The sequence below is a fragment of the Malania oleifera genome, chromosome 10 (genome assembly GCF_029873635.1).
Source record: "Malania oleifera isolate guangnan ecotype guangnan chromosome 10, ASM2987363v1, whole genome shotgun sequence".
NCBI classification, from domain to species: Eukaryota; Viridiplantae; Streptophyta; class Magnoliopsida; order Santalales; family Ximeniaceae; genus Malania; species Malania oleifera.
This window is the reverse complement of record NC_080426.1, coordinates 62,254,066-62,269,554: the sequence shown is the minus strand read 5'-3', so window position 1 is coordinate 62,269,554 and position 15,489 is coordinate 62,254,066. Positions and strand designations below refer to the sequence as shown.

General features: G+C 36.2%; 1 protein-coding gene across 2 annotated transcripts; it reads right to left on the bottom strand.

The window, feature by feature from the left end:
- LOC131166900 (calcium-transporting ATPase, endoplasmic reticulum-type) lies at positions 1–11,721 on the bottom strand. Of its 2 annotated transcripts, XM_058125525.1 has the most exons (9): positions 11,424–11,721; positions 11,213–11,268; positions 8,775–10,278; positions 8,574–8,695; positions 6,143–6,421; positions 5,656–6,039; positions 5,016–5,125; positions 4,714–4,942; positions 1–795 (listed from the first exon to the last, which is right to left on the bottom strand). In XM_058125525.1, exons 3-9 carry the CDS (start codon positions 10,240–10,242, stop codon positions 235–237), a joined length of 3,153 nt encoding a protein of 1,050 aa, XP_057981508.1. In that variant the 5' UTR covers positions 10,243–10,278; positions 11,213–11,268; positions 11,424–11,721; the 3' UTR covers positions 1–234. The 2 variants fall into 2 exon arrangements, with proteins under 2 accessions (XP_057981508.1, XP_057981509.1); XM_058125526.1 differs by lacking the exons at positions 11,213–11,268; positions 11,424–11,721 and adding an exon at positions 10,831–11,134.
- Between the last annotated feature and the right edge of the window lie 3,768 nt (positions 11,722–15,489).

Genomic DNA, 15,489 nt, shown 5'->3' with positions numbered 1-15,489 from the left:
TAAGGAGGGAAACATGATTTCTACTTCTCATTTATTTATATTTTCATGAGCTAACATGAACAATACATTTCTTTTCCAACATGAGGAAAAGATGATGACAACAACAACAACAACAGAAATTCACTCAACACAATCCCCTAAAATCCTCATTCCCTATGCCCACAAACATGAGAAATTTACAAGGTAACATATATATGAAATTTTGTAATGCTACATATAAGATGATGATTTATGTTATGCTGTCTTCTCCTTTATTCTCCATCGTCTGCTCCTCCCAATAAGTTTTAGAATCTCATCAATAATAATCACTGGAAACGAAAACAAGATCACCAGAAACCACTCATTTAGGCTCAATGGAACAATCCCAAACACATTAGCAAAGAACGGAACATAAAGTATGAAGCAATGAAGACCAAACGAGACAGACATAGCAACCAGAAGCCACCGGTTCCTCCAGGGTGGCATTTTGAGCAAGCTGTTGTCCTCTGAAAGGGCATTGAGGGAATTGAACATCTCGATTGACACCAAGACAGAAAGCGAGAGGGTCATTGCCTTCACTTTACCAGCAGAAAAATAATCGCAAGGGTCTGAAAATGAGATAACACGACCCCCACCAACAGTGAACGGTGTCACTGTGAAATTTGACCATAAGGGGCAGTCCCCCCAATTGCGTAGCTGAGATAGTTCAACAAGTGAATGCCCATCACCAACAAGATTAATTCCTAAGAAGGAAGCTTGGGTATACCACAAGATGAAGATGCCAACTGTTGCAATGCCCACATAAGAACCAATGACCTGCATTGCAGATGCGTTATATAATGTAATTCAATGAATTTTAAAAAACAGGTCCTCCTTCTAACACCTTGACACCACCCAACTACCAATACTATTACCCTGCCACCCCCACCCTCCCAGCAACAGGGAACCATAAGCAAGCACCGTAACTCAAAGTAAAAATATAAGTAGACAATCTTTAGGGGTGAGAAAAAAAAAAATTAGCAAAAGGCATCTATAACAAGAGTTCAATTAGGATTGAATCATTTTTATTATCTAGTAGGCTGGATGAGAATTTGGGAAAATTCAATATTGGGTTGACATAATAAGCTGTAATTTCAATTATTCATATTGAATTTAGACTTTGCCCCCTGTTATAAAGAGAAACACATGAAAAATTCAATTGTATGACAATTGTGTTAGGGTAAGGAATCAAATTAGCCAAATATTAGATAGGGCTATGATTGTTGTTTAGATTTAATGTCGTGTATGATTTGCAGAATGGAGTGAGGTAGGAATGGAATGAATTGATATTTTGCATGGAGAATATGAAAAATAAAGTGATAAAATTCGATCCATTCCTCCCAATTCCCTTCCATTCTTGTGTACAAAGCATGTAGTAAAATCTTTTGTATTTTCATAAGGGTTGGATATGGGTTAGAAAGTCTAGGGTTCATCAGTAGGGAGGTCTCTTTATAAGACAAATGTTGGTCTTACAAGGCTTAACATCCTATTTTGATGCTAACAAATAAGTGGAACTTAACATTTTTGGTTAAGAAATGATATTTCAGGATTTAAGAATGAGAATACAAAGTAAAATGATCACAAAGAAGAGTCAAAGCATGGATGCAAAGATGATATCTATTAAAGCTTGAAGATCATGAGAGTGTGGATGTTAAAGAGAATGTGCTAAAAGCTTAAAGCTTGAAGACAAGAAAGCCAAAGAAAAGCAAAACAAGAGAGTCAAAGAAAAGCAAAGAGAGAGAGCTCAAAAGACAAGCATGAAGACTCAAACACTTAGAATGTCAAAAGTCCTAGAAGTATTTATGTAAGTACTTCATATTTTAAATATCTTCTAAAATATTTTTGAAACTCTTTAGGATACAAAGACTTAGAGACCAGTTCTTGAAAAACTCTTGAAAATGTTTTTGAAAAGTTATATTTAAGTCTTTCAAATAACTAGAATTTAAAAATCAAAAATAAAAATATTTAAAAAAAGAATGGCTAGTCAGCCGACTGACCAGAACACACTGAGATTGGCCAGCCGACTGACAAATACCAAGACTGGACAAACCTGCTTAGCCGACTGACAGTTTGAACTAGAATTAGTCAGCCGACTGACAAACCCAGTCTGTCCAGCCGACTGACTATTTTGAATGTGATTGAGTCAACCAACTGACATTTTACAAAATTTAATTTTTGGCAAATAGAAAGGCTTCAACCGCTTGTCCAGCCGACTGACTCTGTGAAATGAATTACCCAGTTGCCTGTCTAGCCGACTGACTCTGAGAAATGAACTACCCAGTCGCCTGTCCAACTGACTGATTCCACGGGATTTTAATTTTTAAAACTTTAACGGGAAAATTCTAAAAGTTAGTTTTTCAAATATGAAAGTTATAAAAACTTGGTGGACACTCCAAGTAACTTGGGAAACAAGGAAACTAATCCTAAAAAGTCTATAAATACTCCCTTAACCCCAAGAAATTAATAACCAAGGCAATCACACAGCATTCTTGTATTCAAACTCTCAATCTCTCTCAAAGTTTTCTATTGCTCACACTCCATTTGGGAGATATCTTCTGAATTGCTGTTGATTCACAAGTCTTCGGTTCTAATACTGAGTTTTCTCAATCACTAAAGAACCTTTGGTGATCTCTTTACTTGAGTTTCAATTTTATTTCATATTGATATTTAAATTCTTGAAGTACATAGTTCTGAATTTGTACTAATCTGCTCTGCTTGAGAGTATTCTTGTACGCAGCGTTTACTTCATATTTCTTGTAGTTCTTGGACGATTTAAGGTGTTTGGATCATTGACCAAGCGTGGGGTATCGCTTGGAGAGGTGCAGCTCTAGCCTATTAAAGGAGTGACCGAGTGAAGGATATCACTTGGGGAGGCGGGCTCTAACCTACTAAAGAAGTGTGTAACAGTTTTGTTCTGACCGGAAAGGGATTGATTTAGTGAATCCTTTGGTGGTTTGCCAAAGGCGAAGATGTAGGCTAGGGATAAGCCGAACCTCATAAAAACCCAGTGTCACTCTCTTTCCCTTACACTCTTTATTTTTAGCATATATAAACTACGTGGATGATTTAATTTCTTAATCATATATACTACGTAATTAGGAAATTAAGTAAACTTAAGTTTAATTTTGATTTGGGATTGCGGAAACCGAAAGGGAGTACGTTCGTTGATCAATACTTTGCGGAAACCTCAAAGAGAGTACATTGATTGGTTAACAACCAAAGACAAATTAACTAAGAGTTTATTTAAATTCTGAGTTGTTTGGGATTTGAGTTGTGGTTTGCATTGAATCAAATTACATTCACTATAGGGCTTGAAATAATCATATACACAGGGCTGCATACAACTAAATATCTTGAATTATTGGAAAAGCTGTGAATTGTCAAAAGAAGTTGCATATTATATCTTAATTTGGATATTGTGGTTGATTGGTTTGATTGGTTGATTAGTTGGATTGAATATTGATTTTGAGGACAGCTTGTTTAAGTTTTTGGTTAATTGTGTGGTTGTGGATTGAATAAAGAAATAAGCTTTTGCTGAAAGATTGTTAAATCAACAAGAAGTTAATAATTCACGAAAAGAATTAAAAGAAAATTTTAAAACCTAATTCACCCCCCCCCCCTCTTGGGACTACACCTTAGTTTTCAACAAAGTTAAGGATATTTCGTCCAAACAAATTTTATGGGTTGGATATGGATTAGACCCACTATTAAGATAAAGAAGATTTGTCACCACATTTGAGACAACCAAACATAATTTTGTTCAATCAAATGACCTGCAATGTCCTTACTATATATATAAACCAATGACAAAGGTGAAAATCGCTCAATTGAATTCTCTCACGCAAAGCCAGCAACAACAACATAGATAGACGAGGATAGATCCTCTATATTTCATTCTAAATTTCTTGTCAATGAGTAATTAAGCAAGAAGGCACGATATTCAAATTTTATTATCTAATAAAACCCAATGAGAAATTTTTTCCAACTTTTCTTAAATTTTCACTAAGTTAGAATAGTAATTCTACCAATAAGAAAGGTGAAAATCCTTATTTCATTCTAAATTTCTTGTCAATGAGTAATTAAGCAAGAAGGCATCATATTCAAATTTTATTATCTAATAAAACCCATCAAGAAGTTATTTCCAAATTTTCTTAAATTTTCTCTTAAGTTAGAATTGTAATTCTACAATTTAGAATACATCCCCCAAAGTATCCACCTGCATTCCCATGTTTCACAACTCTATAATCAAGCAACTTTATAATAGGAAAGCACATGTATGTGCAATGCAAGAGCACCACTTCTAGTATGTTATATTAATTCAGTTCCAGGCATCACACCGAAACAGTAGATATGACGCTGCTGGTAAGTAAATGTTATACTGTGTAATAACATGTGTAAGCAAAGTAGATAAAAATGACTTCCATACAAAAAGGAATCTGATAAACAACCAATTAATATTCATTCTCAAATTCACAGTTATGTCATCAGACCTCAAGTTTTGACAGTAAAATGCAGATTATAGAAGTTTTATTTTGCAAGATGAGGGGTAAAATTGAAAACCTAAAACAGTCTTACCATTTTCAGTATTGCTTCATCTATCCACTGCCTGCTTTTTAATTTAGCATAATATAAAAACCTGGGGCTATTGTAAATATTGAAATGTTAAAACGAAAGTGGAAAGCGATCATTACTAACCAAATAACGGAAGAGAATCCAAGAATTGATAAGGGTATCATCACTTTTGCGGGGCAGCTTCTGCATTATATCAATATCTGCAGGATTAAAACCAAGAGCTGTTGCAGGAGGGCCATCAGTAACCAAATTAACCCACAGAAGCTGCACAGGTATCATGCACTCAGGTATACCCAGCACAGCAGTCAAGAATATTGATATAACCTCGCCAATATTAGATGATATCATGTACCTGCAGATTAAGGAAACAAAAGCACCTTTTGTAACTAGTCAAAATGGAAAAAACCATAAACTGAGGAACTTACCTGATAAATGCTTTCATGTTATTATAAATTGCACGACCCTCTGCAACAGCTGAAACAATGGTGCCAAAATTATCATCTGCTAGGATCATATCTGATGCTTCTTTTGCAACCTGGAAGATAAAACATTAGGGGGACACAAATAAAGCAACATCAATAGTTTGTTCTTAAAAAAACTTTAAGCAGGAAGCATTTCTACAAGACTAAAAGTAGATGGGCGTAGTAGTAAAATCTAACGCATTAAGTGCAAGGAAAATCAATGGCCAAGTGTCCCACACATGCCAGCAGATGAACAATAGCATTCTCTGGATTAAAGCTGAAAGACCCAGATGAAAATGACTATATTATAAGATACTAAACATTCAAACCCTTGCATATTGTGTTCTTTGAACCCTCCAAATATCCTATTGGTGGCCCAATCCATGCCCTCTAGCTAGATAGTAGAAGAAGACCTAAACCAAGCAACGGATGCTAGGCATTTTACTTGAAACAAAGCAACAGGTTCCAACGAAACTAGAGGTTCCAAAAGAGAGAGAGAGGGAGAGAGCAGCGGTAAATGGATCAAACAATTTCAAGGAATAGACATAACCTACAGAACGGAGAAACAGCACAGATAAAAGAATGAGTTGCATAACAATGCTACCTCTGTTCCAGTAATGCCCATGGCAATTCCAATGTCAGCTAATTTCAAAGCAGGTGCATCATTCACGCCATCTCCAGTCATTGCAACAATTTCGCCCATGTCCTTCAGCATCCTCACAATTTCTTGCTTGTGTTTTGGTTCAGCGCGGGAAAAAACCTTCCCTCCAGGTTTTGACAAAATTTCTATTTGTTGTGAAGGGGGAAGCGCTATAAACTCTTTACTTGTAAAACTGCTCCCACGAAGATCCTCACCTTCAGAAAACAAATGAATTTCTCGACAGATAGCTTCAGCTGTGGACTTATTATCTCCAGTAATCACCATTACTTTAATTCCAGCTCCTCTACAATCATCAATTGCCTTGTGAACTTTATCACGAGGAGGGTCCTGTTAATTTTAGTTTTTCAGGTATTACTGAATTAAAGAACTTACTGTTGAGGAAAATTTTTTATTTGAGATGTACTGCAAAAGCTGTGATAGAAATACTCACCCTTAGACCAACAACCCCTACAAAAACTAGGTCACTTTCGATAGACACATAGCAACTTGGATCAAGCAACTTCTTATGGGCAGGATGACTCTCAGAGTAGTAATCAGAAAACTCCCCTAATTCATCTTTATAAGCCAAACCCAAGCACCTCAATCCCTTTGAACTCATCTCCAATAGTCTGAATGACAACAATTGCTTACAAGATTCATCCATTGGAACAAGTGATCCATCTGCAAGCTGCACATGTAAGCTGCGTTCCAACAGGCTCTCAACAGCACCCTGCATATCATAAGCATCAATTGGAATATGTAAGAAAGTGTTGACAAAATCAACAGCAAAAGATGCTGCAATGGACTCGTCAATGAGCAAAAAACCAAGAGAAGGGAATAGAGCGACTGGCCAAAAAAATTCCAGAAAAACAAAACAAATTCAGCCAACATTCCATTGAGAGAAAAGTCACCAAATAAATAAATTCTCCAAAGATGCACTTCCAGTTTCTGCGCATCTCTCCCACAAACCAAATGGATGAATTTTTCCCGGTTGATTTTTATCAAAATGCATGATCAATCAAAACAATAACCTTCAAGTTTATTAATGAGCATGAAAGTAACCCACTTGAACATTTTGGGGACAATATGACTGCCCAAATGGTTCTAAAATTTAAAGGCAGCTCTAAGATATTCCAAGTATCAAATAGACTCGCTAAAAAAATTCGATCAGGCATTGCTCTGTGCCTCAGCCAGGTGCCAAGTCAACTTGATCAAGCGAACTGAGGACTGGTTTTCTTTAGTTGACTCTTTTACTCATTAGTTCATTATTTTTGTTGTTTTAACTTTTAAATGTTATTACCTCTGAATGCAGAAATAAAATCACACGCACCAAGCCCTCCCTACACCTCCATATGACATAGGGGCCTTGTGCATTGAGACTTAGCCTAAAGTGGGAATAATGTAAGATTACCACTTTGCCCAAAAACTTAAGCTGTTAGATTGTGGTCTAACATTGTATATCAAGCTTCAACTCTCCCCCCGCATGCACAGCCTGATTGCACATGGAGAGAGAAACAAACGATAAATAACATCTATTACAGGAAATGGTTTTTAAACAACCAAACAATAAACACGGGCAACAAGACTAGAACCGAGTACCTCCTGGAAACTATGGCTACGATACCATGTTAGATTACCACTTTACCTAAAAGCTTAAGTTGTTAAGTAATGGTCCAACAATGTATATCAAGTTTTAACAATAAGAAAGAAGCTAAAAGGCCAAACCTTACTAGTCCTAATAAATCCTTCTTGTTTCTTTATACTAAGTAATACATGATGAAAAATAGTTTGCATAAACTAATTCAAGTCCATTTAGTTTCTTATTTCTACGTTAATTTAAGTCCACATGCTAAGAACTGATACAATAAGCAAGCATGGTCCCTTAGAGAGCATTTGGTTTATGGCATCCATCAAACATTCCCAGGAATGCAATATCCATGACGTTACATTCCCACGTTTGTTCTAGAGTCCAAATCTAACATGATGGCAACCTCACATTCCCTAGGAATAAAGGTTTCCCACAAAACATGCGAACCCCATCCCATGCTCCCCCATGGGTAAGTTGCATGGGAATGGGATTCCCAAGGTACCTATTTTTGTGACTAAATTGTTCCCACTATTCTAGCCAGTTGAATATCAATACCCCATAATAACAAACTATTACCACACGCTATTATCATATTTCTTGCAATAATAAATTATTATACTAATAAAAAATAGGAATCAATAAAAATTGAAGATAATCATATTGTAGGGTTATAATAATAGTAAACAATGGTAGAAATTTTGAGACCATATTGCTCCATAGTGTTGAATTTTTTGTTTGGACATGGATTTAATTTGGCACATAATCTTCGTAAGTTTTTGTGCTGAAAAAATAATTACTCTTGTTCTTACCGAGGTCAAGTGTATAATGGAATCTTTTTTAAAATGCCCTTGCTAGGATTTCATGTTGAACCGAACACTAACATGGGCATCCACATTTGTGGAATCTTACAATGTTCAAGAAAATATTTTACATTCCAATCCCATGAATGAGGTTCTCGAGAATGTCATTTCATGGGAATATATTTTGACTACGTGAACCAAATGCCACTTTACAGGACAGCCCAACTATTCATAACCCTAGGGCATTCGTGCAGGAGGCTCAGGCTTAACCTTGGGATGGACTGTCTCCAATCTGTAGCTCAAGCACAAGTAAAAAGAAGCCTCAAATGCAAAATTCCTATTACTCTCTTTCACCATAGTTTTCATCACTAGTTAGCATAAGTTGTGAGCATCATGCAACAAACAGCATGCTTCATTGTAGCTAACAGTGGGGGAAATGGCTACCATAAATTCAAGAACAAGGCTAGCATAATAAAGAAAAAATTGGCATGCACCTTGACAAGGAGTCGATTACGCCCAGTTGGTTCTCTAACAATAACACTCATTGACTTACGAATGCGATCAAACTCCAAAGTGGCAACCCTTTTCGATCTTTTAATCCACCATTCACAACAGCCTACGCTAAGAAAACATGAGTAAGATTCAAAAGTAGCATTGTTATTGCAGGAGAAGGACAAAATCATATTCTTGCTCACCTAATTTTACCGAGCTGTGGCCAATCAAGTGGTTTGCCACAATCTGTTTGTCGCGAATTTTATTCCTTACCTTGATATCCGGAACTCCCATTTTCTCGACCAAAACTTTAAGAGCTGCTTCTGTGGGCAAACCGGTTGCTTGGAAGAGACGGCCATCACAAAATATCCCAGCATCATTGCAAACTGCACATATTTCTGCCATGGCTTGCAGGTTAGCATCCATATTGTAGCAAGACCAATCAAAAATTCCCCCATCCTTAGGATCATAAGTTGTGCCTTCAACATGAAATATTCGGGAAGCTGTGGTTTTCCCACCTAAAGTGAAGAATTCTTTGACAGACATCTGATTTGTTGTCAAGGTCCCAGTTTTATCTGAACATATCACAGTTGTACATCCTAAAGTTTCTACACTAGAAAGTTTCCGTATAATTGCATTCTTCTGTGCCATTTTCCTCGTGCCAAGAGCTAAACAAGTGGTAATAACGGCAGGAAGGCCTTCAGGGATTGCAGCTACTGCAAGGGCAATGGCAATCTTGAAATAGTAGGTGCATTTCTCAAAAGAAAATTTAAAATTTGTGGGCCATCCATTTATGAGTTCCCAGGTGAGAAAATATTTGAAATTAATAATCCACACAATGAGGCAAACAAACCCAATTGCAGTTGTAAGCCTGCTCCCAAATTCATCAAGTTTCTTCTTTAAAGGAGTGTCACTTTCTTCCAATGAGGCCTCATGTATTTGGGTTTGGATCTTCCCAATCTCAGTGTTCATCCCAGTACTCACAACAATGCAAATGCAGCTTCCATTGACAACTGTTGTGCCTGCAAAAACCATATTTTCTTTAGCCTGCAACTCACAATCATCCATAAATATAGGATTAGTGCATTTCAAAATGGGCATGGCCTCCCCTGTCAAGGAGCTCTGTTCAACTCTTAAGGTTGACGTATTCAAAGCTGCCACTCTCATGTCAGCAGGGACTTTGTCGCCAACCCGCAGTTCCACTATATCCCCTGGAATAAGCTCCCGTGCAGGCAAATCTTGCACAAAATACCCATCCCTTAAAACCTTGCTGGACTCACTTTGCATATCCTTAAGAGCTTCAAGTGCCTTTTCCGCATTACTCTCCTGCCATACTCCAACAATGGCATTAATGACTAGAATCAAAACAATGACAAATGGTTCCACATAGGCCTCAAGCCCAGAATCCCCAGATTCATTTCCTTGCATGTAAACTAGAATGAATGATATGAAGGCTGCAACAAGAAGTATCTTTACAAGAAAATCATCGAACTGTTCTAATATGAGCCGCCATAGAGGCTTCCCCTTCTCTTTTCTGAGCTCATTCCAACCATATCTTTGAAGCCGCTTCTCAACCTCATAGGTGCTCAGACCCTTATCCAGTTTCACATTGTACTCTTTCAAGCACTGTTCAACAGACCATGACCATGCAGGGAATGGTTTTTCTTCCATAAATGCTTCAATTGGGGTTCAAAAGTCAAGCCCACCCTAGAAAAAAGTTTTGGCATATACACAAATTCAGCAAGGAATAAAATTATGAACACAGTCAAGATGTTTAAGACTTGTCAAAAAATGTATCATGTTTTCAAACACCATGTGTTGTCTGCAAATGTTTTCAGATAATACAGACAACATTATTCTCATGCATAAAGTTACTGCTAGCTATCAACTCACTTTAAGTGCACTAAAAGATTTTGCATCAAGCATGCCAATTTAAAAGCTAGGTTCAAGCCAAATTAGTCAACGCAAAACTAAACCAGACAAAACACATCTCAAAACGTTAAGATTCCTATGTTAACTTGGCTATATGAGTCAAAATAAGTGTTAAACTTGAAATGGTTTCAACATATTATAACAACAATGCTAATTCTCAAGCACATAATTTTTTGCTCGGAACCATGCAAGTGTGAGAATTGTGTATGCTTGTGTGCATGGGCATGTGTGCACAAGCCACTTCATTTTCTTTGTAATCACAATTTTCTCCTTTACAACTACCACAAATTGTTATAATAATAATAATAACAATATACTGAGTAGTACCCATTTCTTTTTCTTTCTTTCTTTGAAGACACAATCATTTCGCTTCTTACAACTACCACGAATTGTCAAGGAAAAAAATAAATAAAGTCATACTTAAATGTCACTCATTATCTTCCTTTTGTAATCTCATCCTCACCACCTAGAGTCCTAGACAACAACCCATGCGAAATTAAATCTCAAAATATACTAATCTTAAAAACCCGAAAGAATTTATCTAAAAATAAAAACAAATAAAAGGTACACAATTGCTCAAGTAACCAAAAATCATCCGAACCCAGGCTGCAAACTTCAGAAGAAAACAATAAGAAAAGTAGAGAGAAACAACGAAGGCATAAAACCAAACCCACCGAGACAATTTGGCACAAACATAATGTAATCTTACCAACAACAGGTACAAACCCACTGAGTCAATTGTAGCACATGCAGACAATCTTCTCTCTGTTTACAAACACAGAAGCAAAATTAGACCTCCCCAAGTACTCCAAAACAACGGAAAAAATGAAAATGAAAGAAAATAACAGAGACCAGGGAACCAAAAGACAGAAAGAAGAACAAGTGCTGAGGAGAAACAAAACAAAAGTGTGGTAATGGACCTGTGTGGAAGAAGTAAAAGCAGCAGCAAAGATGGCTAACAGATAAAGCAAAGAAACAAAGAAAATTCCTGCGTTCTGCGCGTCAACAAATCTGAAGAACTCTGTTTGCACTTTCAGATGATATGTGTTGCTTCAAAAAATTTGGCTTGGCTTTTGGTAAAGAACAGCATTGCTCTTTGTCTTTGATAAATGGGCTGTTCGAAATTTTGGATCTCTTTCTTCTGGTTTCAAAATCACAATTCCGGCCTTTTAAAAGAGCCATTTGTGCCTGCCTTAATTACAGGCTGCCCCCTCCTGCAGATTTGACTTTCAAACTTTTAGTTTAAAAAATAACTGCTTGCCAGTTGCTTGATGTGCACGATTTAAAAGTACTATACTTAATTAATTTAACTTCAAATAATTTTTTTATTAGCTTATAATTTTTTAGAGGTTCTTCAATTTATTAATGTATGTATTATTTTAATTTTTTGTTTTAATTATGAATTTGTGAGAAAAAGAACTTGAGTAACCAAGTATTTTCTCTTAAATTGAAATTACTTGCCGCATAAAAATTTATAAGTATTTTCTCTTAAATTATGACAGTAAAACACAAATTAAAATATTAATTTTATATTTCATACAGTGAGCAATTTTAGATTTAATTTTAAAGTTCATTAATTACAATTTTAATTGTATTTTCTCTTTGTGTCAAATATTCTAATTGTTCTAATATAATAAAAAAAAAATTTAAGTTAGTGACGTACAAAATTAAATTTCATAGATTTGCTATGAATTTTTCTACTAGAAGCCCATGTTATGCATATGAATGGTTTCAAAAATAATAAAATAAAAAATAGAACTCTGCTATGAAATTTAAGTGATACAAATAAATGTAGGTTACAAATAATTTTAAAATAAACATAGCATAATTTTTTAATCCAAAAGAATCAACGTTAAATACATAATTCAAAAAACTTGAATTTTAATATGCTAACACCAGAGGAGTCCATGGGTAGGCTTTATACACGTGTGTTAGCACCAACTTGGCCTAAAAGTTTAAGCATATTGGGTTTTGGCCCAACAATGTGTATAAACACTCATCATCCACTTAATTTTTCCAATGTGTGAGGCAAACTCATAAGTGGAATTCTCAACAATCTCCCTCTCACTTTTGAGTTCCAATTTTACACACTTGCTCCTCCAACTATTAGCACGTCAGGAGAATTAGTTTCACATCTCGACTTTTTTTATAATGTCGCTCACCTAGAGCTACAAACTATCGGCTCTGATACCACTTGTTAGCTCCAAAGGAGTCCATGGGTAGGTTTGATACACATGTGTAAGCACCAATTTGACCTAAAAGCTTAAGCCTATTGTGTCATAGTTCCAACCATGTATATAAACACCCATCATCCACTCAATTTCTTTAATGTGGGACAAACTCACAAGTGGAATTCTCAACATTATATATAGTTGTGAAAAACGAATTGCACAGTGAAATATATTTAGGATCAAACACATGCAGCACTTAATGATGAATATGCAAAAACAATCCACAACCACAACAAATATATGGAAGCAATAACAACATAATACACAAAAAATTACGTGGTTCAGCAAAGCCTACATCCACAGGAGCAAACAGTAATAATTCGCTATCTTTTTGTCCAAAGGACATGAACAATACATCAATCCTATATACAACCATCCTCTACAAATACATCACAAAGGACATATAAATAGAGTTCCCAGAGTATTTCCCTCCAAACCCCAACCAACTTAACGTCTCTCTTTCAAAATTTGAAATCTATGCTAGGTTCCCCGAGCCAAATCGTCGACAATTTCAAGCAAAGAGTTAAATCTCTCAAACACTGCTCTAAACCGTCGATGGTTTGCCCTGTTGCATTCTGATTTCCTTCATGCTTTCCCTTTGTGCAAGCTTTCCACTCAGTGTGTGAGTCACATATCACAAAAATCTCCACCTTGGCAAACATACGCCCCTTAGTAGAAACTGAAAACATGAACCCGCTACTCCGCCTTGATCTTGGGACATTAGGTTGGGACTGCCTTCCTTCTAGCAACTGGAGACAAAAATCAAGTTCAAGCAAAGCTTGAACTTGCCCGTGGCTGCTTCTGCTTCTGCCATGAACCCTGATTCAGTTGTAGATGTTACACTCGGAGACTTCACCCTAAACTTCCAACAAGTAGGTCTTCCCATAATGTGTTGACCTGACTAGTCATATCCCGTTTTGATAATGACAAATACCTTGATACTAATGTTTGCCCTGAGCTTGCATGCATGTTCACTCTACACATAGAATTAAAAAGAACATTATATCATGATGGCGTATGGTGACCCAAAGCAAGAATGAAGATTTTTGTGTTTTATTAGTAATTGTATTTTTATATTCTTCATTCTAGATTGTAATTCAATATGGTCTGTAATAACTACATTATAAATGATAGGATTGTATGCTCAGGTCACCTTAGATTGACCTTTAGGTTCCTACACACTTAGTGCACATAACCCCTCTAAGCTCACATATCATCAGGGGTAAATTTAAATTAAAGTATGGACCTTAGGCTTAAAATCATAACGTCTTCGGGCGACCGAACCAGGCAAGTCATATTGTCTCGATCCACCAAACTGTTGACTGGCCAAATAGTTGACCTAACTTCGAGTGACTAAACTCAAATGACTTAAATGTCCACGGTCGACCGAACTCATACCCTTGCTTTGTTCAACAACTCCAACACTCAAACGTTTGCGTTCAAATCACCCTTAGGCAATCGAACATGCAAGTTTGGTAAACTCGACTTGAGACCAGGCGACCGAACCTCAAACAGATTAGAAAATTGCCTTGGTCAGCAAATCGAACCCTTTATCAGGCACTCGAACATGAAAGAGTTACTTTTTCTCATGTGTCTGTTTGGGTGATCGAACCTATGGCTCGGTCGACCGAAATCTCGGGTTGGTCTAATTTTTACCGCGATTAATTGGGGTTAAATAGGGTTAATTTCCTAAACACATTTTAAATAATTTTAATAGTTCCCTGAGTGTCCCCAACAATTATAATTTTGGTCTTCTCTATATATATGAGTTCATTTGCTCTGATTAGGGGTGATTAGCTATTTGGATTAACAAAAAAATCCTCTAAATTTTTAAGAGCATATTTTTTTTACACAAAACCAAATACACTCTTCCTTTGCTATTCCCTTGAGAAATCAAGTTTCTAAAGAGTGTTCTCGAGTGATCCTACTTTGATCCAACTTGCATAAAACTCTCATTTTGTTGATTATTTTATTGTTTTTGATTGAGAGTTTTAGCCAAGGGTTTTCCCCCGGTTTAACTAATAATCTTTGTATGGAAAAACCTTTGTAGCTAGTGAGTTTTTGCATCTTTGTTGCAAGACTCATCAAGCTTGTGTGTTTTTGATTATGTAAAATCTTTTTCACAAGCTTACTTTTCAAATATCTATTGAGCTATTATTTTGAGAAAATCATCTTTAGGATATTTTGATTACTCTTCTTAGAACTCTTTGAAACCTATTGTGATTGACTAATATTGATACTTTGTTTCTAAGATTGTTTGAAAATACACTCTAGGACTTGATTATATATATTTACATCAAATTGAGTGTTAGCACACTTCATTGGCACTGAGCATAAATTTTATCATATGTATGTGCATATTTATCTGGACTATATTGTAGTACATATATACTTGTGTAGAAGCACTTAAATTGTACGCAAAATTTCATATCTTATTATATACCCGATGTGTGTTTGGAAGAGGGAGACTTGCCCTGTGAAAAGTCTCGGATTAACTTTGACCCAGTTAGGAAAGTTAGGTGCACCATCTTGGTAAGGTGTTGTATACGGTGTCGCTCCACCCGTGAAGTGAGCCTTAGTGGAATCTTTGTGCTTGTGAGCCAAGCCGGGGACATAAGCACTTTTTCCGAACCTCGATAACATATCTGGTGTCACTTTTACTTTTCCTGCATTATATTCTGTGTTGTGCTTGATTTAGTTTCCTTACTAAACATTATGCATGTCTGATTGACACGTTATTGTATGTAATTAAGAG